The 27,159-nt window shown below is 37.8% G+C and overlaps 1 protein-coding gene and 1 pseudogene across 1 annotated transcript; both read right to left on the bottom strand.

Moving 5' to 3' along the window:
• Positions 1 to 561: 561 nt before the first annotated feature.
• On the bottom strand, positions 562 to 1,560 carry LOC113893666 (olfactory receptor 9K2-like). The gene has a single exon (XM_027543553.1). It carries the CDS (start codon positions 1,501 to 1,503, stop codon positions 562 to 564), a length of 942 nt encoding a protein of 313 aa, XP_027399354.1. The 5' UTR covers positions 1,504 to 1,560.
• Positions 1,561 to 19,522: 17,962 nt separating this feature from the next.
• LOC113893458 lies at positions 19,523 to 26,954 on the bottom strand (annotated as a pseudogene).
• Between the last annotated feature and the right edge of the window lie 205 nt (positions 26,955 to 27,159).

Genomic DNA, 27,159 nt, shown 5'->3' with positions numbered 1-27,159 from the left:
TGTCCCTGACTCTTTGTAACCCCATGGACTATAGCCTGCCAGGTTCCTCTGTCCATGGAATTCTCCAGGCAAAAATACTAGTGGGTAGCCACTCATTCTCTTGAGATTTTCGCGACCCAGAGATCAAACCTGGATCTCTTGCATTGCAGGCAGATTCTTTATGGTCTGAGTAACCAGGGGCTGTGTGTAAGGGAAGGACCAATTCTAAAGACTAACATCATTCAAAATAATTCCTTAACCACTGTAATAATATATTAAAATAGTGTCCAACACTTTGCCATAAAAATAGAAATAAATTTTGTGAAATAAAATTTTATTTGAGATTAGTCTGAAGATTCACCATGAAAAATGCTTCTACAGTATCCAGATAATCTCCAATATCTAGGACATTTAGGTTTGACAATGCTCACATAAAAAAAAAAAAGTAATATATGGAAAGGATACATTACCTTTTAAAAGCTTTTGATAATATTTCTATGATACTGAGGAGAATACTTTCATTGATGACCAGAAGAGTACAAAATAAACAGACACCACTCATTAGTGGAAGAGAAATAATAATCACAGAATAGTACTTTTCTTCTCCACAAGTTTGTATAGCGCTTCTTTGACATGTTTGTTTCTCAGAGAGTAAATCAGAGGATTCAACATGGGAGTGAGTAGGGTGTAACACAAGGAGGCCACTTTACTGAGCTCAGGAAATGTGTCAGGAGTGAGATACATAAAAGAGACAGCACCATACAGTACACTCACGACTCCCAGGTGGGAGCTGCAAGTGGAGAAGGCTTTCTGACGTCCCTCAGTGGAGGGTATCTTTAGAACTGTGGACACAATGTACAAATAAGAAACAATAATAACTATGATGGTAGGGAAGACAATGAGGCCAGAGAAGGTGAAAGAAACCATTTTAAGGGTGAAGAGATCAGAACAAGATAGTCTCTGAAGGGGGCGAGTATCACAGTAAAAATGGTCAATGGTCCGAGAAGCACAAAAGGATAAAGCAAATGTCATGCTGGTATGAAGAACTGAGGTGATGCAGCCACAAAAATAGGAACCAGCCACCAACTGAACACAGAGATGTGTTGACATCTGGACAGTGTAGAGGAGAGGATTACAGATGGCAATGAAGCGGTCATAAGCCATGGCTGCCAGGAGAAACCCCTCGGTCACAATGAAGAGGCCAAAGAGAAAGAACTGAGTCACACAGCCTGCATAGGAAATGGACTTGCTCTCAGACCAGAAGTTGATCATAGCCTTGGGTGCAATAACAGAAGAATAGAAGAGGTCGATGAAGGAGAGGTTGCCTAAGAAGAAATACATTGGTGTGTTCAGCCGGGGATCAAACATGATAATGACCATCATGCCTATGTTCCCGAGAAGGATCATGGTATAGACAAGCAGAAATAGGAGAAAAAGGAGAATGTGCAGCTCTGGGCGGACCCTGAAGCCTACAAGAATGAAGTCAGTCACTTCTGAGTGGTTGCATGTTTCCCTGTCACCCATGGCAGAAACCTGCTGAGAGGTACAAGGCAAAATAAACAAATGAACTCTTGGCTGTCATCCTAGCTACAAATAATCTCTTTCAGTATAGGAGTCACAAAGCTATTCTATGATCATTATTTATTTAAACCTTAAAAATTACTAATTCATACAAGTGCTGGAATTAGATCTTTTCCTCATGAAACTTATACAGTGCCTTCAAACACAAATGACTTTCATGTTTGCAAGTATCACTTCTGATTATATTTCCTATTTATGATTTATGCAATGAATGCAATGTCATAAGACTGATTGTGAGAGCACAAATATTTCAATAAATGACATTTGGAAGCAATTTTGGTATCTTGGTTTGGTGATATTAAGGGCTTCAGTAGTCTCGTTTAGTAAAACTTAGCTTGGCAAACTTAGATTACCAGCAGATACAAAGAAAATGACTGAATTTTAAGACTACTTAAAGGTTGTGATTACTTTTTCTGGGTAATGGAAACTTTGGATTCTGATGTAAGTTATACACTCACAAAGAATAAGTTGTGAACAACCAAACACAAAAATTATTATCACTTGCATGCTAGAATTTCATGCATGAGTCTCAAATTCTTCAAATTTCAGATAAGCCTCAAATTCTTTTTCATAAATGCAATTTTATCACATTTCCTCAGCTAACAGTTCATAGTGTGTAAGAAAGAGATTTACACTGTCTACATAGAATTACTTTAGAAATTGATACTGAACAAAAGATATATATGAATAAATTGTTTATTGCATTCTTATTTATCTTGAATATAAATTTCATAGTCATCATTAGTACATTTACTAGACAGTTCAAATAAGATCACTCCTTCTCCTCAGGCCTTTATGTGCATGACTGTGCCTAGACAATAGTAATAATGGCAAACATTATGTGGAATCTTTTATAGACCACTTTTCTAAATGCTTTCATAGTAGCTCATTTAATATATACAACAATAATATGAGGTGAGTAGTATTGTATTCTCTGGTTTATAGTAAGAAAAATGAAGTGCCAAGAAATAAAATATGTTGAAAGCCACCTACTAGGGTCAGAATTGAAGTCTGGAGCCCAGAAATCTGGCTCTTGAATCCATGCTCTTAATCTATAAACTTTTTCTTTAATAAAGAAATCTGAAAGAAGTATAATATTTTGCAGGAGAAAAATATGGCTTTCAGTAAAATGGTATGATGTCATTTTGATATATTTTTGTTATTCACCAGCTCCATCAAAAATTAAATATGCAGATAATTATAAAGGGGAAAGATTTTAAGTAGATTTTTCTTAGGATCTGAGGAAGTATAAACTATTTAGACAGTGAAAGGAAACACAGTAATAGTTGCGAAATGTTTTTTGAAAAATAGTGTATCTTATTTATATTTCTTTAATCCTGCCTGGGGTCAAGGGACCAGATCATTTTAACTTTTGAGCAAGGTCCAGGAGTTGGTGATGGACCGAACAGCCCTGGCATGCTGCAGTCCATGGGGTCACAAAGAGTTGGACAGGACTGAGCAGCTAAACTGAATTGAAATGATTCCTAACAAACTCATTCTAATATTAATGTTTATAGCTAAAGACATTTATATCTGACAAAAGAAGAGTATTTTTCCCAGAGTAGTCAATGGTTAAATAGTTGGTGATTTATTATTTGTCAAAAACTCACACATTTTAAAATTTACTCTTACCTTATATTGTTTGGTAATTTGCATATTCTGTAAAAAGAAGCCTCAGAATTCTGATTTTTTTGCCTTTTTATTGTTTTCATTCTAAAAAGAGTAAACAAAGTTAATGTCTATGTTACAACTACAAATACTGAAAAAAATAATGTCAAAATAAAATGAAATCCCTTCCTCTCAGAATTTCCAAATACATGTTCAGTATCTCAGTTTCATATTCTTTCTATAGAGAAATTAAGCTTATTTTCCTTATCACACTATGTAATAAGGATATTTATTGTCTTATAAATTCCTTTATGAGGAAATTTCCTTTAGTATTTGACACTGGAAAATGTTATATCCTTTGTAGAAGAGAAAGAATTGAATTTTCCAGTGATGCTTGGATAACTCTGAAATACTTTCAGTAACTATAATCTGTAGTTATGCAAAGTAAACCTGAGAAATCAATCAGCAGGATAGTCTTTATCCTGCATTCTCTAGTGCTTGAATGCTTTTAAGGAAAATAGATTGTCTTAGATATCCATGTAGAGGCCTTGAATCATCTGGGATATCTGATAACCTGCCAAAATAACAGCAGCAGTTATTCATAACAGCTATGCTTTTGGCATAAAAATATAAATTTTTCTAATAATTGCAGCATTGAGGCTTCCTTTACCTTCTGGGAAACAGGCCTCCTGGGGAAGAAAGAAGCATAAATTAGCTATTAAGACATCTAGACTCCAGAACCAAGGTCCATGAGGAACAGGGACTTCAAACTTAAAAAGAAAAGAAGAAAAGAAAGAGAATGAGGGAAAAATCAGCCTAAGTCTAATAGGAGTCAACATATATACAAGCACTGTTTTCTAGTGAGAATTTTTTGGGAGGGGCCAAAAAGATCTTTTTAAAATCTCCAATCCAAAATAAGATATATGTGAGTCAGTGCTCTAAACGCAACTCCTTGCATCTAAAAATGAAGCTCTACTTATGATTTTTTCTCAAATACTTTATTGAGAAATAATTAGTGTGAAATGAACTTTATTCATTCAGTATACATTTCTGTGAGTTTAGCCAGTTTTATACATCAGTGAAACCATCACCATATCAAGATACAGATCATTTCCATCACCTCCAAAAGATGTATCATGCCCTTTATTAATCATGCTTCCTTCCAAGTCCATTTTCAAATAACCAGTGATGTGATTTTCTTTTGGATATAAATATGTTTGCATACAGTATTCACCCTTTTATCTCAGGCTTTTTTCACTGAGGAAAATGATTTTGAGGTTTATTCATGTTGTAATATCTATAAGTAACTCATTCTTTTTATTGATGAGTATTCTATTTACATATGTACCAAATTTTGGTACTCTTAAATTGTTTGGCAGTTGAGGTGTTTTCAGTTATCAGATATTGTGAATAAAGCCAATATAAATAGTCACACATACTTATTTGATCCAGGGCCAACTTCCTTCCTCTCCTCTCTCAGCACAGCATGACTTTCTTATAGACAAGTGTAAGAAAAAATATACAGATTCCTCTTCCCCTTGGTACCAGACAAATGCTGCCATATCAACTTGAGACTGCATGCATGCAGGCTAAGTCGCTTCAGTCACATCCAACTCTATGCAATCCAATGGACTGTAGCCTGCCAGGCTCCTCTGTCCAAGGGATTCTTCAGGCAAGGATATTGGAGTGGGTTGCTATGCCCTCCTCCAGGGGATTTTTCCAAGCCAGGAATCGAACCCCATATCTCTTATGTCTGCTACATTGACTGGTGGGTTTTTAACCACTAGTGCCATTTGGGAAGCCCATCACCTTGAGAGTAGTATGTTGCAAACATATCTCATTCCGTAGGATATAAATGATGCAGAAGCTCTATTCAAAGAAAGAATGGCTAACATATTTTGGAGATCTCTTTCTCTACCAGCCTTCATTCATAAAATAAAAGCTTGACCTCTGGTATGATAAACTAGTTTCAGTGGCCCCTGTTCAAAGGATGAAGGTTCTTTGCCAAGACAGATAATACCATTAGGTTACTGACCTCACCCAGAAACCTGCTTCTAAAGCAAGAGGGGTCACTCTGAGAGTACTGAACCACACACAGGCTTTGCCTAGAATGAAAGGTGTACCGTAACAGAGAGATCCAAGTGAACAGACTCTGTTTAGAACAACGTGTGGGGAAGTCCAAACACAAGTGAACTTTGAAACGTAATAATAATTTGGTAATAGCCAATGAAGAAGAGACCATTAGCTCCATAAGAACAAAAAGCTAGCTGTAGACCAACTACAAGTACACCAGAGAGAACTTGAGGAGACAAATAAGAAATGCACTCTTTGAGTTGGAACAAACATAAAAAACTGGCCTTAAAGACTATCCTGGCAAAGGGGACCAAAAAGTTTTTTTTTTTTTCTGTGATACGGATATTTCAAGATTTATTATTATTTTAATACACTTTTTATTTAGGTAACACTGGTTTATATTATACAAGTTTCATGAGTCCATTATATTTCTACTTCTGTATACACTGCACAGTGCTCACCGCTGAAAATTCAGTTTCCATCACCATATAGTTGATCTCCTTTACCCATTTCACCCTCCACTCCCCCTCCTCTTTCTCTCTGATAGTGACTATTCTGTTCTTTGTATCTACATGTTTGCTTTTGATTGGTTTGGTCTGCTCACTTATTTTGGCTTTTGTTTGTTTGTTTTCTGTATTACACATATGATTAAGTCATATGGTATTTGTCTTTCTCTATTTAACTTATTTCACTTAGAATAATACCATTGAAGTCCACCCATGTTATCACTAATGGCAAGGTTTCATCTTTTTTTAGGTTGGGTATGGTTCTATTCTATATATACACCATTTCTTCTTTATCCATCCATCAATGGACACTTAAGTTGTTTCTCTATCTTGGTTATTGTAAATAATGCTGTGATGAACACAGGGGTGCATATATCTTTTCAAATTAGTATTTTCATATGCTTTGGATAAATACCCAGAAGCAGAATAGCTGAATCATATGGTAGCTCTATTCTTAATATTTTGATAAATCTCCATACTTTTTTCTATCTTCCCTGAGCCAATTTATAATCTCACCCAGAATGTATGAGAGTTTCCTTTTCTCCACATCTTCATCATCACTTATTTTTTGCCTTTTTGGTAATAGCTATTCTAACAGGCATGAGGTGATGTCTCATTATGGCTTTAATTTGCACTTCCCTAATAATTTGTGATGTTTAACATGTTTTCTTGTGTCTGTATGACTTCTATGGAAAAATGTATATTAAAATCCTTTATTCGTGATTTTATTTCACTCATTTATTGTTGAAACACACACTGTTGTTTGTAAATGCAAAGAAATCAGTGATGGAAGCAGAGAAAATGCAAGCCCTAAAAGAGCTTACTTTTTTTAAAAATTTATTTTTAATTGGAGGATAATTACTTTATAATGTTGTGTTGGTTTCTGCTGTACAACAACATGAATCAGCTATAAGTATATGTATATCCCCTCCTTCTGGAACCTCCCTTGCAACTCCCCATTCCATCCTTCTCAGTGCCGAGTTGGGTTCTGTATGCTATATAGCTGTTTCCAGCTATTTTACCCATGGTGGTGTATATATGTCAATGCTACTCTTTCAGTTTATCTCCCTCTCCTTCCCCTGATGGGTCCACAAGTCCTTCTCTATGCCTCTGCCCATTTTTTAATCAATTTGTTTGTTTTTTGTTGTTGAATTTCATGCATTCTTTATATTGTCCCCTGAAAGGACAAATTTAATTGCATTAGACTGTAAACCAAAATATGCCCCTGAATATTTTTTAAATGATATAACAAGAAGAATTACTGGAGACAATATGGCAAGTAGGGAAACTTACAGATGCACATCAATCAACAAATGATCATCTGTCAAATAATCTCTCAATCCTACATCAATATAGTTCCATATGGTACAAAACACTGTATATGTTATTCATATTACTTACACTAGACATCAAAAATGAGAAGATTTTAAAAAGATATGAAAATGATAATGTGAAAAAAGAATTTGCATTTATTTACAGGTGTAAGGATACTTACCCCTGTATCAATGCAGGTGTATTATTAACTAAAGCACAATATGAATGCTTTATGAGAATTCTGTAGTCAGTATAATTGCTTCATGCTAGCCCAACCTATGCAACTGATCAATGAATTATTATAAAGTTTTTAAGACATGCAGTATTATAGTCATTGTCATAATACAGTGTCAGAAACATTGTTACATTTTTTAAAACCCACCTTCCTGTGATAGTAATATGCAGTTTCTCTAATTACTAGAGAGTCAGGTACACATACCATGCATTTATACTCAATTGCTAAGTCATGCCTGACTCCTTGCAACCACGTGGACTGTAGCCCCACATGTCCCTCTGTCCATGGGATTTTCCAGCCAAGAATACTGGAGTGGGTTGCTATTTCCTCCTCCAGGGGGTCTTCTCAACTCAGAGCTTCTAACTGGGAAACCCACATATACTGTGGTGGTGATTTAGTCGCTAAGTCATGTCCGAATCTTGTGACCCAATGATTGTAGACTGCCAGGCTCCTCTGTCCATAGGCTTTTCCAGGCTAGAATACAAAAATGTGTTGCCATTTCCTTCTCTAGGGGATTGTCCTGACCCAGGAATTGAACCTGAGTCTCCTGCACTGCAGGCAGACTCTTTACCAACTGAGCTATAAGGGAAGCTCCATAGTGTAACTCATTATGAAGGTAATTCATAATGTATTGGGTAGGCCAAAAAGTTCATTCCGGTTTTCAAACCAGATCAGATCAGATCAGTTGCTCAGTCATGTCCGACTCTTTGTGACCCCATGAATTGCAGCACGCCAGGCATCCCTGTCCATCACCAACTCCCGGAATTCACCCAGACTCACGTTCATCGAATCAGTGATGTCATCCAGCCATCTCATCCTCTGTTGTCCCCTTCTCCTCTTGCCCTCAATCCCTCCCAGCATCAGAGTCTTTTCCAATGAGTCAACTCTTCACATGAGGTGGCCAAAGTACTGGAGTTTCAGCTTTAGCATCATTCCTTCCAAAGAAATCCCAGGGTTGATCTCCTTCAGAATGGACTGGTTGGATCTCCTTGCAGTCCAAGGGACTCTCAAGTCTTCTCCAACACCACAGTTCAAAAGCATCAATTCTTCAGCACTCAGCCTTCTTCACAGTCCAACTTTCACATCCATACCTGACCACAGGAAAAACCATAGCCTTGACTAGATGGACCTTTGTTGGAAAAGTAATGTCTCTGCTTTTGAATATGCTATCTAGGTTGGTCATAACCTTCCTTCCAAGGAGTAAGCGTCTTTTAATTTCATGGCTGCAGTCACCATCTGCAGTGATTTTGGAGCCCAGAAAAATAAAGTCTGACACTGTTTCCACTGTTTCCCAATCTATTTCCCATGAAGTGATGGGACCGGATGCCATGATCTTCATTTTCTGAATGTTGAGCTTTAAGCCAACATTTTCACTCTCCACTTTCACATTCATCAAGAGGCTTTTAGTTCCTCTTCACGTTCTGCCATAAGGGTGGTGTCATCTGCATATCTGAGTTTATTGAGATTTCTCCAGGCAATCTTGAGTCCAGCTTGTGCTTCTTCCAGTCCAACATTTCTCATGATGTACTCTGCATAGAAGTTAAATAAACAGGGTGACAATATACAGCTTTGACATACTCCTTTTCCTATTTGGAACCAGTCTGTTGTTCCATGTCCAGTTCTAACTGTTGCTTCCTGACCTGCGTACAAATTTATCAAGAGGCAGGTCAGGTAGTCTGGTATTCCCATCTCTTTCAGAATTTTCCACAGTTTATTGTGATCCACACAGTCAAAGGCTTTGGCATAGTCAATAAAGCAGAAATGGATGTTTTTCTGGAACTCTCTTGCTTTTCCCATGATCCAGTGGATGTTGGCAGTTTGATCTCTGGTTCCTCTTCTTTTTCTAAAACCAGCTTGAACATCAGGAAGTTCATGGTTCACGTATTGCTGAAGCCTGGCTTGGAGAATTTTGAGTATTACTTTACTAGCGTGTGAGTGAGTGCAATTGTGCAGTAGTTTGAGCATTCTTTGGCATTGCCTTTCTTTGGGATTGGAATGAAAACTGACCTTTTCCAGTCCTGTGGCCACTGCTGAGTTTTCCAAATTTGCTGGCATACTGAGTGCAGCACTTTCACAGCATCATCTTTCAGGATTTGGAATAGCTCAACTGGAATTCCATCACCTCCACTAGCTTTGTTCATAGTGATGCTTTCTAAGGCCCACTTGACTTCACATTCCAGGATATCTGGCTCTAGGTCAGTGATCACAGCATCATTATTATCTGGGTCGTGAAGCTCTTTTTTGTACAGTTCTTCTGTGTATTCTTGCCATCTCTTCTTAATATCTTCTGCTTCTGTTAGGTCCATAACTTTTCTGTCCTTTATCGAGCCCATCTTTGCATGAAATGTTCCCTTGGTATCTCTAATGTTCTTGAAGAGATCTCTAGTCTTTCCCATTCTGTTGTTTTCCTCTATTTCTTTGCATTGATCACTGAAGAAGGCTTTCTTATCTCTTCTTGCTATTCTTTGTAACTCTGCATTCATATGTTTATATCTTTCTTTTCTCCTTTGCTTTTCACTTCTCTTCTTTTCACAGCTATTTGTAAGGCCTCCCCAGACAGCCATTTTGCTTTTCTTCATTTCTTTTCCATGGAGATGGTCTTGATTCCCGTCTCCTGTACAATGTCACAAACCTCATTCCATAGCTCATCAGACACTCCATCTATCAGATCTAGGCCCTTGAATCTATTTCTCACTTCTACTGTATAATCATAAAGGATTTGATTTCGGTCATACCTGAATGGTCTAGTGGTTTACCCTACTTTCTTCAATTTCAGTCTGAATTTGACAATAAGAAGTTCATGATCTGAGCCACAGTCAGCTCCTGGTCTTGTTTTTGCTAACTGTATAGAGCTTCTCCATCTTTGGCTGCAAAGAATATAATCAATCTGATTTTGGTGTTGACCATCTGGTGATGTCCATTTATAGAGTCTTCTCTTGTGTTATTGGAAAAGGGTGTTTGTTATGACCAGTGCATTTTCTTGACAAAACTCTATTAGTCTTTTCCCTGCTTCATTCTGTATTCCAAGGCCAAATTTGCCTGTTACTCTAGGTGTTTCATGACTTTTGCATTCCAGTCCCTTATAATGAAAAGGACATCTTTTTTGGGTGTTAGTTCTAAAAGGTCTTGTAGGTCTTCATAGAACCGTTCAACTTCAGCTTCTTCAGCATTACTGGTTGGGGCATAGACTCGGATTACTTGGGGCATAGACATGGTTTGCCTTGGAAATGAACAGAGATCATTCTGTCGTTTTTGAGATTGCATCCAAGTACTGCATTTCAGACTCTTTTGTTGACCATGATGGCTACTCCATTTCTTCTGAGGGATTCCTGCCTGCAGTAGTAGATATAATGGTCATCTGAGTTAAATTTACCCATTCCAGTCCATTTTAGTTCGCTGTTTCCTAGAATGTCAACGTTCAGTCTTGCCGTCTCTTGTTTGACCACTTCCTATTTGCCTTGATTCATGGACCTGACATTCCAGGTTCCTATGCAATATTGCTCTTTATAGCATCGGACCTTGCTTCTATCACCAGTCACATCTGCAGCTGGGTATTCTTTTTGCTTTGGCTCCATCCCTTCATTCTTTCTGGAGTTATTTCTCTAGTGATCTCCAGTAGCATATTGGGCACCTACTGACCTGGGGAGTTTCTCTTTCAGTATCCTATCATTTTGCCTTTTCATACTGTTCATGGGGTTCTCAAGGCAAGAATACTGAAGTGGTTTGCCATTCCCTTCTCCAGTGGACAACATTCTGTCAGATCTCTCCACCATGACCTGCCCATCTTGGGTTGCCCCACGGGCATGGCTTAGTTTCATACCAGTGTACAGAAAAACTGGAATGAAATTTCTAGCTAACCTAATAATAGAAGGGTTCATGTCATAAAAGAAGTCAAAAGCAGTCTTAAATTATTAGAGTCCTTTTTCCCAATTGCCTAATGTCACTTGTCTCTAGCACTTCTTTGAAGGTCTGCATCCCCTTGTCATCTGGCACTGATTCAGAACCACTCATCTCCATCAAATCTTCTGTTAATTCCTTTGTTGTGGTATTTAGCAGTTCTTGAATTTTTCCAACTTCCATAATTTGAAACAAAATAACCACTTCACCACTTGCCCTATCCTCAATACCTTTCATGATTTTCTTGATTGGCTCTGCTGTAAATCATGTGAAGTCATGTACAGCATCTGGACACAGTTTCTCCAGCATAAATTTACTATTTCAGGCCTGATGTCTTTCACAGCTTTTTCTATAACAATGATGGCATCTTCAGTGATATAATCCTTTCAGACTTTCAGGATATTGTCTCTGTCAGAGTTCTCTTCCATATCATTGACAATATTTTCTGTAGAGTATCATGTGTAATGAGCCTTAAAGATAAATATGCCTCGTGATCTAGGAGCTGAAATAGAGATGTTGTGTTAAGGGCGCAAGTAGACACTTTTGGTATTTAACTCATGGAGTTACAGGAGGCCAGGGACACTGTCTGGTTAAAAAAAAAAAAAAAGTTAGGCATACCTGCATGGTACTTCCTACTTCAGCACCAAAGCATCCATGGAACCAATGCAGAAAAGAAAAGGGTACTTGTCTAGTCCTTCTTGCTATACAACATGAAGGCTTACAGCTGAAGTTTATATTTTTGCTTTAAATCTTGGAGATTAGCAGTTTTATAAGTAATAAATCTGAATACATTAGCACAAAACAGTAGGGTGAGACTATCTGTTCCTGCCTTAAATTCTGGTTCTCACTTCCATTCCTCACTAATAAATATCCTTTGTGATTTTTTTTCCCCAGAATTGGGTACTTTTATCTGCATTAAAAACTGGTTCAGACAGATGTCCTCTCTCTTCAATGATTTTCTTGGCATTTTGAACTCCTCTGCTGCTTCTTAATCATCAAAAGCTGCTTCTCCTGTTATCTTGACACTTTTTAAGCCAAAACTCTTTCTAAAATTATGAAACCATTCTTTGCTGTCATCAAATTCACCAGTTTTCAATCCTTTACCTTCCTTTTGCTTAAAGTTGTAATATAATGACTTCACTTTTTCTCAAATCGTATTAGAATGTATAGATATGTCTTTCTCCTGGCAATCCTTCACCCAGTAAAAAAATGAATTTTTAATATGAGATAAGGCATTTCACAAAAATGCAAAGTTTAGTGCCTACTGGCATAGCTACAAGCTACAGCTTCATGAATTTCTTTTTTAAAAAATAATAGTCCTTACACCGAATTCATTCATCTTAAAATGGCAAGCAACTATAGCTACAGACCTCAGTCTTCAGTAGGTACCCAGCAATTCAATTTTTTCTTGTAAGGTCATGACTATTCTCTGCTTCTTAGGAGCACTTCCAGCATTACTAGTAGCATTTCATAGGAGTCTAATGGTGTTACTATTCAAGGTATTGCACTAAATATGATGAAAAAAAATACAAGAGGGACATATCACTTTGTATTGTGGAACCCAGTTTATTGGAGAGATTAGCAACTCACATGGAGATGATTAGTATCATGTAGTGTTTTAAATGGATACTCACAACACTCAAGCTCACCACAACAGCAACAGGAGGTAGCACAAAATTATGACAGTAGTACAGTATGCACTACAGTCAATTTCCTGTACTTATGATATAATACTGCATTATTAGGTTTTTTACATTTCTCTCAACTTGGAATTATACCAGGCAGGTATGGTCTATAAGGATTTGTGTTCATTAGTTTTGGTAAATTTTAACATCTTGTGATACATTTGTGTTTGTTTTGTGTTAATAAAGACTTGTCTGTGAATGTCCAGGAAACTCCAGCAGAGATGTGGTTCGACGGTGGCCTTCTGCATTCACGGAATACAACAGTGCATGCAAAAGAGCTTTTGAAAGAGGTCACCATTATCTTCATTACCCCTGTCATTGTTTGGTCGCAGGTCAAAAAACAGGGAGGGAACACAGCCCTGCCCATCAACAGAAACTTAGACTAAAGATTTATTGAGCATGGCCCCACCCATCAGAATAAGTTCCAGTTGCCCCCATAGTCAGTCTCCCTCACCAGGAAGCTTCCATAAGCCTCCTATCCTTATCCATCAGAGGAAAGACAGAATAAAAACGACAATCACAGAAAACTAATCAAACTGATCACATGGACCACAGCCTTTTCTAATTCAATGAAACTATGACCAATGCCCTGTAAGGCCACCCAAGACAGACAGGTCATAGTGGAGAGTACTAACAAAACGTGGTCTAGTGGAGAAGAGAATGACAAAGCACTTCAGTATTCTTGCCTTGAGAACACCATGAACAATATGAAAAGGCAAAAAGATAGGACACTGAACAATGAACTCCGGTCGGCAGGTGCCCAATATGCTACTAGAGAAGAGTGGAGAAATAACTACAGAAAGAATTAAGAGATTGAGCCAAATCAAAAACAATGCTCAGTTGTGACTGGTGATGGAAGTAAAGTCTGATGCTATAAAGAACAATATTGCATAGGAACCTGGAATGTTAGGTCCATTAAAGGGGTCCAGCCCCAGCAGGATCCAGGGATACCCTCAGGATGAGCGGCGTCGGCAAGAGAGAAAGTAAAGGAGAGAGAAACAGGCTGATATTCCTTGGTTTACACAGAAAGCCAATAAAACCCCTAACATGGGACTTGCTCTGTTCACGGAGGCCACAGGCGCCCTCTAGATGGAGTGAAAATGCAGAGCGCTTTCTCAATTGGGTCTTAGAAGCCTGGGCAGGAAAGTAAACTCAGAGAGCCTCTGCGCTTCAGGGGATCAGCCTGAAAAAAGAAAGAGAGAGAGAGAGAACGACACGGAGAGACCAAGCTCTGATGAAGCCAAGTCTGCAGCTTTATTTTCAAAGGGAGCTTTTATACCCTGAGTTGAATATTTACAGAAGTGAAAGATGCAGAGTCAGGCAGAGTCAGTTCAACGTTATGTCATTTTCTTCTTCATTGGGACCAGGATGTTTTCTGAATACCTTTCCATTTGATTGATTATGTTATTTGCAGCCAAAGATGGAGAAGCTCTATACAGTCAACAAAAACAAGACCAGGAGCTGACTGTGGCTCAGATCATGAGCTCCTTATTACCAAATTCAAACTTAAATTGAAGAAAGTAGGGAAAACCACTAGACCATTTAGGTATGACCTAAATCAAATCCCTTATGATTATACAGTGGAAGTGAGAAATAGATTTAAGGGCCTAGGTCTGATAGATAGAGTGCCTGATGAACTATGGGCTGAGGTTCATGACAGTGTACAGGAGACAGGGATTAAGACCATCCCCATGGAAAAGAAATGAAGAAAAGCAAAATGGCTGTCTGGGGAGGCCTTACAAATAGCTGTGAAAAGAAGAGAAGTGAAAAGCAAAGGAGAAAAGGAAAGACATACACATCTGAATGCAGAGTTCCAAAGAATAGCAAGAAGAGATAAGAAAGCCTTCCTCAGCGATCAATGCAAAGAAATAGAGGAAAACAACAGAATGGGAAAGACTAGAGATCTCTTCAAGAACATTAGAGATACCAAGGGAACATTTCATGCAAAGATGGGCTCGATAAAGGACAGAAATGGTATGGACCTAACAGAAGCAGAAGATATTAAGAAGAGGTGGCAAGAATACACAGAAGAACTATAGAAAAAAGATCTTCATGACCCAGATAATCACGATGCTGTGATCACTGACCTAGAGCCAGATATCCTGGAATGTGAAGTCAAGTGGGCCTTAGAAAGCATCACTATGAACAAAGCTAGTGGAGGTGATGGAATTCCAGTTGAGCTATTCCAAATCCTGAAAGATGATGCTGTGAAAGTGCTGCACTCAGTATGCCAGCACATTTGGAAAACTCAGCAGTGGCCACAGGACTGGAAAAGGTCAGTTTTCATTCCAATCCCAAAGAAAGGCAATGCCAAAGAATGCTCAAACTACTGCACAATTGCACTCACTCACACGCTAGTAAAGTAATACTCAAAATTCTCCAAGCCAGGCTTCAGCAATACGTGAACCATGAACTTCCTGATGTTCAAGCTGGTTTTAGAAAAGGAAGAAGAACCAGAGATCAAATTGCCAACATCCACTGGATCATGGGAAAAGCAAGAGAGTTCCAGAAAAACATCCATTTCTGCTTTATTGACTATGCCAAAGCCTTTGTGTGGATCACAATAAACTGTGGAAAATCCCAAAAGAGATGGGAATACCAGACCACCTGACCTGCCTCTTGAGAAATCTGTATGCAGGTCAGGAAGCAACAGTTAGAACTGGACATGGAACAACAGACTGGTTCCAAATAGGAAAAGGAGTATGTCAAAGCTGTATATTGTCACCCTGTTTATTTAACTTCTATGCAGAGTGCATCATGAGAAATGCTGGACTGGAAGAAGCACAAGCTGGAATCAAGATTGCCGGGAGAAATATCAATAACCTCAGATATGCAGATGACACCACCCTTATGGCAGAACGTGAAGAGGAACTAAAAGCCTCTTGATGAAAATGAAAGTGGAGAGTGAAAATGTTGGCTTAAAGCTCAACATTCAGAAAACGAAGATCATGGCATCTGGTCCCATCACTTCATGGGAAATAGATGGGGAAACAGTGGAAGGGAACAACAGAGGATGAGATGGCTGGATGGCATCACCGACTCAATGGACGTGAGTTTGGGTGAACTCGGAGAGTTGGTGATGGACAGGGAGGCCTGGCGTGCCACAATTCATGGGGTCGCAAAGAGTCGGACCTGACTGAGCGACTGAACTAAACTCAACTGAATCTACATAGTTCATGTGCAACTTTTTTCAAATTGTTGCAAATATTTTTAAAATTATAATACATTATTGAAAGCAGTTTGTGTGTAAGTGGACCTGCACAGTGCAGGTCATTGTTGTTCAAGAGTCAACACTATAGTCATATGCTATAGTACTGGATTTACGGCTTAAGCATTTGAGTTTTGAAAAACATAATTCAGTCCATATCACTTTTCATTCCTTTTCTTGTCCATTGTATTAGCTAAGACTTACTGTTGGATGTTGAAAGGTTTTGTAGTGGGGACTTCCTAGCGTTGTTCTTAATTCTAGCAAGAACGTTTTTGCTTTCTCACCATAAATATGATCTTAGCTCTAGATTTTTGGTAGATGTTACTTTTCAAGTTAAGGAAATTCTCCTCTATTCCTAGCCTGCTAAGAGCTCCTTTATTTTTATGGTTTGTACCATCACCACACGTATTATTCAGGTTCAAAATGATGAGACACACCTTCTTTGCTGCATCCTTCTCATACTAATCAGTTACTGTGTTCTGGGTATTATACTTATATTTTTAAATAAGCCTTTTTAAAATTACATTGGCGTACTTCAAGCCCCATCAATAACATAAACTGATAAAGCAGTATCCCTGACTCCAATCTTACATCCTTCAAATATATTTTCCATATAGCCCTAAGACTTTCCTTGATTACCAACACCCACTCTCAGGCACCCCACCTTACAATCTCCATATTTATTCTTTGTGTGCATTAAACAATAAAATAAAATTTCTGGATTTCAATTACATGTCCAATGCTTTGATTCCAACATTAAATTGTAAGTTCTCTAAAGAATATGGTTATTTATACTAAGCCTACCACAAGATCAGATGATGTTAGAGATTAAATAAAATTAATAGAATAAATGAAGATACAGAGGCAACTAAGAAAATTTTGAATCATATTCTATTTTGATAACTGACTAGCTTCTATTCTTTTATTAAATATTGCTTATATAATTAATATAGGAAAAAATATGAAGGTTCATTTAAGGAAATGATTGCTCAAATATTTTGTATATTTTTATCTCCCACTTTGGTTTTATATATTAGACCCAGGAGCAAATAGGTCCTCAGAGCACTCCCCTATGGCTGACATACTCAATATACAATTTCCCAAGCTGATGTATAAAATGAAGATTATTTATTGTTTGTTTCTTATTATTATTACCTTTTGATACAGCATATATAAAATAGTTGATTCAAGAGAAAATTCAACAATGGTTATAAAACATTAGTAAACAGAAACCTCAATTAAATGGAATTGAAGGATCAAAGTTGGGAGTTTTCACACCTACAACAAAGCAGAGCCCAATGGGAAGGACAAAGACTCCTCTTCTTTCCAATGAAAGACAGACTCATCCAATGAAAAATCCGGGATTCTTTGTTCACTGCAGCACCTGTTGACTTAAACAAAAATACACACCTGAGAGTCATGAGTCAAATTGTATTTGGGGCAAAATGAAGTCTATAGTCTGGGAGACAACACCTCAGATAGCTCTGACAAACTACTCCAAAGATGGTCAGTATATATGTGATTTTGTTGAAGGCGTGTACATATATTTTGCACATATTTTTTTGTTCAAAAATCAAGCACACATTTTTTGAAGGTTTGTGCTGCTTACAAGGAACAGTTATCACCATGGATTTTAGTGTTTTTCTATATGTGAGGAGACACAAAAATTGGGTTCATAAAATCAGCTCCTGAAAATATCTAATTATCTGAAGACCTGTTCTCCCAGTTTTTCCCAGAGCACAGAATGCCTTATTTCTGTTCTCTACCCTGAACTCCATTCAGAGAGTGTTGAAAATCAGCAGCTGTGTCAGTACTTGATCTAATCCTTGTAGAGGTATATGGCAAATGCCAATTTGTAGTTGACATGCTCAATCTTTCTTCTTTAAAAGATTTCTCTTTCCATTGTCATTCGGGAACTTGAATGTGTCTTGCCATGGTGGCAGACCTTGAATTGCAGCTCTGTGCTTCTCCTGCATGTTTGCTGGAGAAATATCTGGCAGTCTATTTGTTTCGGGTCAACATTGCAGTCGCTCCTGCAGGGACCAGAGAAGATTCCCCAACAGCTCTAGGGCAGGTGTGCAAACAGGTGCAGTACCCTCTTTTGAGCCCATTGTTTATTACTGTTTTACCTACCAACTCTGGAGAGTGAAGATGTGTTTATCCTGGAACTGCGCTTTCACCCTCTTTGCATTTGAAGCACTCTGGCTTTATTTGGGGTCTATTTAAATGTTTTGACTTTCTGGTTAATATGTGGTTCTTTAGGTTATTAGTCATTTGGCACTTTGGTGTGATTTGAGATCAGACTCTTCCATGGAAACTGACCAGCCTGTTCCCTGCAGAAAGAGGTTGCTTCTCCTACGATGGCTAGCCTTTGACCCATTTTTAAAATTAATTTATTTATTTTAATTGGAGGCTAATTATTTTACAGTATTGTGGTGGCTTTTGCCATACATCAATGTGAACAGGGCTTTTTTCTCTGAAACAATGGTGGGTTTTTCAGGCTTTGATCCATTCCTTTGGAATGGCTACAAGAAGATTACTCTTTTTCTCTGGCAAAGACTCAGCCAGTGAAAAACAAGGACTGTGTTCACTAGAGTTCTCAACTTCCTCTTTCTTCTATAAAATGGTTCTCCTTCCCTTGGCATGCAAAAACATGCATATGGCTCGCCATGATTACAGACCACAAATTGTAATTCTCTGCTGATCCTAAACAAGCCCATATTTGCTAGAAAAAGATCTGGCAGTCTGTTTGTTTCAGGTCAAAACCCTTTAGCATGTTAGAGAAATTAGTAATAATTCATGAATCCTTTACTTTAAAAAGTAAGTTGGACATTCCAATGATTGTGTGTAAAATGTGTTATTCACTCACTCATGTTTGATTCTTTGTGGCCTACAGACTGTAGCCCTACAGGCTCTTCTGTCTATGGAATTCCCCAGGAAAGAAGGCTAGAGTGGATGGGCATTTACTTCTTCATGAGATCTTCTCAACCCAAGTATTAAACTTGGGTCCCTTGCATTGCAGGCAGATTCTTTACAGTCTGAGCCATCCGGGATTGTGTATAAGGGAAGGAGCCATTCCAAAGCTAACACTGGACAAAATAATTATTTAAACATGATAATAATGTATAAAAATAGTGTTCAGCAGAATGTCATAAAAACAAATAGAAATCAACTTTGTGAAATAAACTGTTATTTGAGATAAGTGTGAAGATTCATCTTGGACAATGCTTCTGAGCATCTCCAGAGCATCTCCAATATCCAAGACATTTACATTTGACAATGCTCACATGGAAATAAAGTACTATATGGAAAGAATATATTACCTTAAAAAAAGCTTTTGTTAGTATCTCTATGATACTCAGGAGAATAGTTTTATTGATGACCAGAGGAGTACAAAATAAACAGACACCACTCATTAGTGGAAAAGAAATAATAATCACAGAATAGTACTTTTCTTCTCCAAAAGTTTGTTTAGAGCTTCTTTGACATCTTTGTTTCTCAAAGAGTAAAAGCAGAGGATTCAACATGGGAGTGAGTAGGGTATAACACAAGTAGGCCACTTTACTGAGCTCAGGAGATGTGTCAGGAGTGAGATACATAAAAAAGACAGCACCATACAGTACACTCACGACTCCCAAGTGGGAGCTGCAAGTGGAGAAGGCTTTCTTATGCCCTTCGGTGGAGGGTATCTTTAGAACTGTGGACACAATGTACAAAAAAGAAACAATAATAACTACGATGGTAGGGAAGATAATGAGGCCAGATAAGGTGAAAGAAACCATTCTCCGGATGAATGTCATCTGTCATTTGACAGATGAAACTATCTGTCAAAGATAGTCTCTGAAGTGGGCGAGTGTCACAGTAAAAATGGTCATGGCCTGAGAAGCACAAAAGGATAAAGTAAATGTCATGCTGGTCTGAAGAATTGAACTGATACAGCCAAAAAAATAGGAACCAGCCACCAACTGAACACAGAGACGTGTTGACATCTGGACAGTGTAGAGGAGAGGATTGCAGATGGCAATGAAGCGGTCATAAGCCATGACTGCCAGGAGAAACCCCTCGGTCACAATGAAGAGGGCGAAGAGAAAGAGCTGGGTCACACAGCCTTCATAGGAGATGGACTAGCTCAAAGACCAGACGTTGCTCATAACCTTGGGTGCAATAACAGATGGATAGACGAGATCGATGAAGCAGAGGTTGCCTAGGAAGAAATACATTGGTGTGTTCAGCCGGGGATCAGTTATAATAATGACCATCATGCCAACATTCCCTAGAAGGATCATGGCATAGACAAGCAGAAAAAGCAGGAAGAGGAGAATGTGGAGCTCTGGGTGGACCCTGAAGCCTACAAGAATGAAGTCAGTAACTTCTGAGTGGTTGCATGTTCTAATCACTGTGTGATATCTATCAACTTTTTCTTTGGTAAAGAAATATGAAAGAAGTTTAATATTTTGGTGAGGAAAAGATGACTTTCAGTAAAATGGTATGATGTTGTCTTGATATATTTTTGTTATTCACCAGATCCATCAAAAATTAAATATGAAGATAATTATAAAGGGGCAAGATTTTAAATAGATCAGAGTTAGGGTCTTAGGAGTATAAATTATTTAGACAGTGAAAAGAAACCCTGTAGTAGTTGTAAAATACTTTTGAAAAATATTTTTGAAAAATAATGTATCTTATTTATATTTCTTTAAAATCCTGCCTAGAACCAAGGGACCAGATTACTTGAATTTTTGAGATTTATTCCTATCAAATTCATTCTAATGTTAATAAGTTTACAGCTAAAACCACTTATATCTAGAAAACGGAGAGTGTTTTTCCCAGAGTATTCAATAGACAAGTAGTCAGTTGGTGATTTATTATTTGTCAAAAACTCACATGTTTTCAAATTTACTCTTACCTTATATTGTTTGGTAATTTGTCATGTTCTGTAAAAAGAAGCAGCAGAACTCTGATGTTTTGTCTTGTTATCATTTTAATTTTAGAAAGAGTAAACAAATTTAATGACTATGTTACAAAAATAATTTTAAAAATCATTATGTCAAAATAAAGTGAACCCCTTTCCTCTCAAAATTTCCAAATACATGTTCATTTTCCCAGTTTCATATTCTTCCCTTAGAGAAAATAGCCTTATTTTTCTTACTGCTCTATGTAAACTACTAAACTTTCCTTTAGTAGTTGATGTTGGAAAAAGTCATTGTCCTTTGTAGAAGACAAAAAAGTGTATTTTCCAGTGATGCTTGGTTAACTCTGATATGCTTCCAGGAGTTATATTCTGTAGTGATGCAAAGTGTGTCTGAGGAATCAATCAATAGGGTAGTTCCTCTTCTGCATTGTCTAGGGCTTGAATGCTTTTAGGAAGCAAAAATAGATTGTCTTAGACATCCAAGTAGAGGTCCTGAGTCATCTGGAATCTCTGATAATCTGCTCAAATAAAAGCAACAGTTTTCATAATGGCTTTGGCATAACAGTATAAATTTTTATAATTGCAGCATTGAGCTTTTCTTTGCCTCCTGGGATATGGTCCTCCTGGGAAAGAAAGAAGTACAAATTTATTATTAAGATGTCTAGACTCCAGAGTCAAGATCCATGAGGAACATAGGGACTCCAGACTTAAAATAGAAAAGAAGAACAGAAAGAAATTGGGGGTGGGAGAGTGTGGAAGCAGCCTGAGTCTAATAGGAGTCAGCATATGTACAAGAGCTCTTTTCTAGTGAGAATCCTTTGGGAAGGACCAAAAACATCTTTTTTAAAATCATCAATCCAAAAAAAGACATATCTGAGTCAGAGTTCTAAAACACAACTCCTTGCATCTAAAAATGCAGCTCTACTCATTATTTTCTCTCAAACACTTTATTGAGAAATAATTAGTGTGAAATAAACTGTATTCACTGAGTATATATTTCTGTGAGTTTTGCCTGTTTTATACATCAATGAAACCATCACCATATCAAGACACAGAGCATTTCCATCACCTCCAAGAGACTTATCATGCCCTTTTCTAAATATGCCTGCTTCCAACTCCATTTTCAGGTAACCAGCGATATGATTTTTTTTTTGCATATAAATATGTTTGCCTATAGTATGCACCCTTTTCTCTCAGGTTTCTTTCACTGAGTAAAATGATTTTGAGATTTATTCATTTTGTAATATCTATAAGTAACTCATTCTTTTTTATTGATGAGTATTCCATTTACATATGTACCAAATTTTGCTACTCTTAAATCTTGGGCAATTGAGGTGTTTTCTGATTTCAGATATTGTGAATAAAGTCAATATAAATATTCACACACACTTATTTGATCAAGGACCCACTTCCTTCCTCTCCTCTCTCAGCACAGCATAACTTTCCTCCACTCAAACAAGTGCAGGAAAAAATACACAGATTTCTCTTCCCCTAGGTACCAGACAAAGGCTATCATGTCGCCCAGAGAGTTAAGTTGCTTTATTCATGTCTACCTGTTTGCAACCCAATGGGCCATAGTCCACCAACCTCCCCTGTCAATGGGAGTCTCCAGGCAAGACTACTAGAATGGGTTGCTGTGCCTTCCTCCAGGGGGATCTTCCCAAGCCAGGAACTGAACCACTCTTTAGTCTCCTGCATTGGAAGATGAGTTCTTTACCACTAGTGCCACCTGGGAAGCCCATCACCTTGAGAGTATCAGGCAGCAAATATATCTTATCCCCAAGGTATAAATAATGCAGAAGGTCTATTCAAAGCAAGAGTGGCTAAAATATCTTGAAGATCTCTTTCTTTATCCAGCCTCCATTCATAGGGTAGAAGCTTGACCTCTGTCATGTTACACCAAGAATACTGGAGCTCTGATTTAAGTAGCCTCATTTCAAAGAATGAAGTTTCTGTGCCAAGAGCGATAATATCATTGGCTACTGTGTGTACCCAGAAACCTGCTCCTAAATCAGAGGTGTCACATAGAGAACTGAATCACAGGTTTTGCTTAGAATGAAAAGTGTACTGTAACAGAGAGCTCCAAGTGAACTGTATATCGAACAAAGTGTGGAGCTAACTGTCGGCCAAGTAGAAGTTTACCAGAGAGTAGAGAAGGAGACAGCTAAGAAATTCCTTCTCTGGGTTTGAACAAGCATAAAAAACTGGCCTTAAAGATGATCCTTGTAAATGAGACCAAAAAAAAAATTTTTTATATCTGTTGCATTTTAAGATATATTATTTTTTAATTTATTGTTTATTGAGATAACACTGGTTTATATTATGCAAATTTTATGAATACATTATATTTCTACTTCTGTATACACTGCACAGTGCTCACCACTGAAAATTTAGTTTCCATCATGATATAATTGATCTCCTTAACCCATTTCACCCTCCACTCCCCCACCTTTTTCTCTCTGATAATCACTATTCTCTTCTCTGTATCTACATGTTTATTTTTGATTAGTTTGCTTTGCTTACTTATTTTGGTTTTTGCTTGTTTGTTTTTTGTATTCCACATATGAGTGAAGTCATATAGTATTTGTCTTTCTCTATCTAATTTATAATTTCCTTGAAGTCCATCTGTGTTATCACAATTGGAAATTTCATCTTTTTTATGGTTGAATATAATTCTATTCTATATATACACCGCATCTTCTTTATCCATCTGTCAGTGGGCCTTTAAGTTGTTTTTCTAACCTGGTTATTGTAAATAGTACTGTGGTGAACATAAGGGTGTATCAGTTCAGTTCATTTCAGTCACTCAGTCGTGTCCACTCTTTCAAACCCATGAATCGCAGCACACCAGGCCTCCCTGTCCATCACCAAATCCCGAGTTCACTCAGACTCACGTTCATCGAGTCAGTGATGCCATCCAGCCATCTCATCCTCTGTCGACCCCTTCTCCTCCTGCCCCCAAACCCTCCCAGGATCAGAGTCTTTTCCAATGAGTCAACTCTTTGCATGAGGTGGCCAAACTACTGGAGTTTCAGCTTTAGCATCATTCCTTCCAAAAAAAATCCCAGGGCTGAACTCCTTCAGAATGGACTGGTTGGATCTCCTTGCAGTTCAGGGGACTCTCAAGAGTCTTCACCAACACCATAGATCAAAAGCATCAATTCTTTGGTGCTTAGCTTTCTTCACAGTCCAACTCTCACATCCATACATGACCACAGGAAAAACCATAGCCTTAACTAGATGGACCTTAGTTGGCAAAGTAATGTCTCTGCTTTTGAATATGCTATCTAAGTTGGTCATAACTTTCCTTCCAAGGAGTAAGCGTCTTTTAATTTCATGGCTGCAGTCACCATCTGCAGTGATTTTGGAGCCCCTAAAAAAATAAAGTCTGACACTGTTTCCCCTGTTTCCCCATCTAAGGGTGCATATATACTTTCAATTAGTACTTTCATATTCTTTGGTAAATACTGAGAAGTGGAATGACTGAATCATATGCTGGCTCTGTTCTTAATATTTTGAGAAATATCCATAAGTTTTATAGTGGCTAAGCCAATTTCTATTCTCACCGAAACTCTCTGTTTCCTTTTCTCCACATCCTCACCAATACTTGTCATTTCTTGCATTTTTGATAATAGCCATTCTAACAGGCAGGAGGTGGTATCTCATTGTGACTTTGATTTGCATCAATTTGTGATGTTGAACATCTTTCATGAGCCTGTTGGCCATATGTCTGTCTCCTTTGGGAAAATGTATAATCAAGTTTTTGACCACTTTTTTTATTTCACTCATTTATTGTTGAAACACACACTGTTGTAAATGTAAAAGAAAAACCAGTGATGGAAGCAGAGAAAAAGTAAGCCTTTAGGGCTTACATTTTTTAAAGAATGATTTTTAATCGGAGAATAGTGGCTTTACAATGTTGTGTTGGTTTCTGCTGTACAACATGAACCAGCTATAAGTACACATATATCCACTCCTTCTAAGACCTCTCTCCCACCCCCACCATCCCAGCCCTCTCAGCATGGACCTGGGTTCCCTGTGCTAAACAGCCACTTTCCACTAGCTAGCTATTTTACACATGATAGAGTATATATGTCAACTCTACTCTCTCAGCTTGTCTTCCTCTCCTTCATCCTCTGTGTCCACAAATCCTTCTGTGTGTCTCTTTGCCCATTTTTTATTTGAGTTGTTTGGTTTTATATTGTTGATTTATATGCATCATTCATATATGTGGATATTGTCCACCAAAAGGACAAATTTAATTGGATTAGAATGTAGAATAATATATGTCCCAGAATTTTTAGAAAATTATACAACAAGAATTACTGGAGGCAATTCCTGAGTAGTGAATCTTACAGTAAACAAATGTTGTTCAGTCACTCAGTCTTGTCCAACTCTTTGTGACCCCATGGACTGCAGCACGCCAGGCTTCCCTGTCATTCACTATTTCCTGGATTTTGCTTAAACTCATGTCCATTGAGTCGATGATGTCATCCAACCATAATATCCTCTGTCACCCGCTTCTCCTCCTGTCTTCAATCTTTCCCAGCATCAGGGTCTTTTTCCATATGTCAGCTTGTCGCAGTAGGTGTCCAAAGTATTGGAGCCTCAGCTTCAGTATCAGTCCTTCCAATGAATACTCAGAGTTGATTTCCTTTAGGATTGGTTGGTTTGATCTCTTTGTAGTCCAAGGGACTCTCAAGAGTCTTCACCAACACCACAATTCAAAATCATCAATTCTTCAGCACTCAGTCTTCTTTATGGTCCAACTCTCACATCCATACATGACTACTGGAAAAACCACAGCTTTGACTATATGGCCTTTTGTCAGCGAATGATGTCTCTGGTTTTTAATACACTGTCTACGTTTGTCATAGGTTTTCTTCCAAGGGGCAAGACCATCTGTCAAATCATCTATCAGTGCCTATATCAGTACATCTTACATAATACAAAATATTATATATATTATACATATTGCTAACACTAGACATCAAAAATGAAAATATAAAAAGATATTAAAATGAAATGAGAAAAAGAAATTCATATTTATTTACTGGTATAAGGATTCTTGTATTGATAATTAAGAAGTAGCAATATGATTGATTTATGAGACTGTGTACTCAATTTAGTTGCTTCATGGTAGTGCAACCTACACAATTAATGAATGAATCATTATAAACTTTTATTACATAGAGTATTATAGTCATATTCACAATACAGCATTAGAAACATTGTTATTTTTTTTTAAAAAACCCACCTACCTATGATGTTCTCATGTAGTTTCTCTAATTATTGGAGAGTGACGCACACATACAATGCATGCGTGCTCACTAACTGAGTCAGGTACAGTTATTTGCAACCCCTGGACTGTCACCCGCCAGGCTCCTCCATCCATGGGATTCTCTAGGAAAGAATACTGGAGTGAGTTGCCATTTCCTACTATAGGGAATCTTCTCAACTGAGGGATCAAACTTGCGTCTCTTGAATCTCCTGCATTGGCAGGCAGATTCTTTACCACTGAGACACCTGGGAAGCCCGCCAATACTGTACCATACTGTAATACACAGTGTATTGCATTGACAAAAAGTTTATTCAGGTTTTCATAACAGAGTACAGAAAAACCCAAATGAATTTTTTGGTCAACCCAGTAGTAGAAGGGTTCATGTCATAAAAGAAATCAAACGCAGTCTTTAATAATTGGAGTCCTTCTGCCAAATTGCCTAATGTCATTTGTCTCTGGCACTGCTTCTTCTGTATCTCCTTCCTACTCAGCTGGCACTGATTGAGAGCCACTCATTTCCATCAAATCTTCTGTTGATTCTTTTGTTGTGGTATTTATCAGTTCTTGAATTTCTCCAACATCCATATCTTGAAACACTTTACCCACTTCACCACCTTTGTTTGTCATATCTTCAATATCTTCATGATTTTCTTGATTGGCTCTGTTGTCAATCATGTGAAGTCATGCACAACATCTTGAACCAGTTCTCCAGCAGGACTTTACTATTTCAGGATTTTTGGCTTCACAGATTTTCTATAACAATGATGGAATCTTCAATGGTATACTCCTTTCAGACTTTCATGATCTCTCTATCAGGTTTCTCTTCCATATCACTGACAATCTTTCACTAAATTATCATGTGTAATGAGCCTTAAAGATC

Source organism: Bos indicus x Bos taurus, chromosome 5 (genome assembly GCF_003369695.1).
Source record: "Bos indicus x Bos taurus breed Angus x Brahman F1 hybrid chromosome 5, Bos_hybrid_MaternalHap_v2.0, whole genome shotgun sequence".
NCBI lineage: Eukaryota > Metazoa > Chordata > Mammalia > Artiodactyla > Bovidae > Bos > Bos indicus x Bos taurus.
This window is presented reverse-complemented; position numbering and strand designations above follow the sequence as displayed.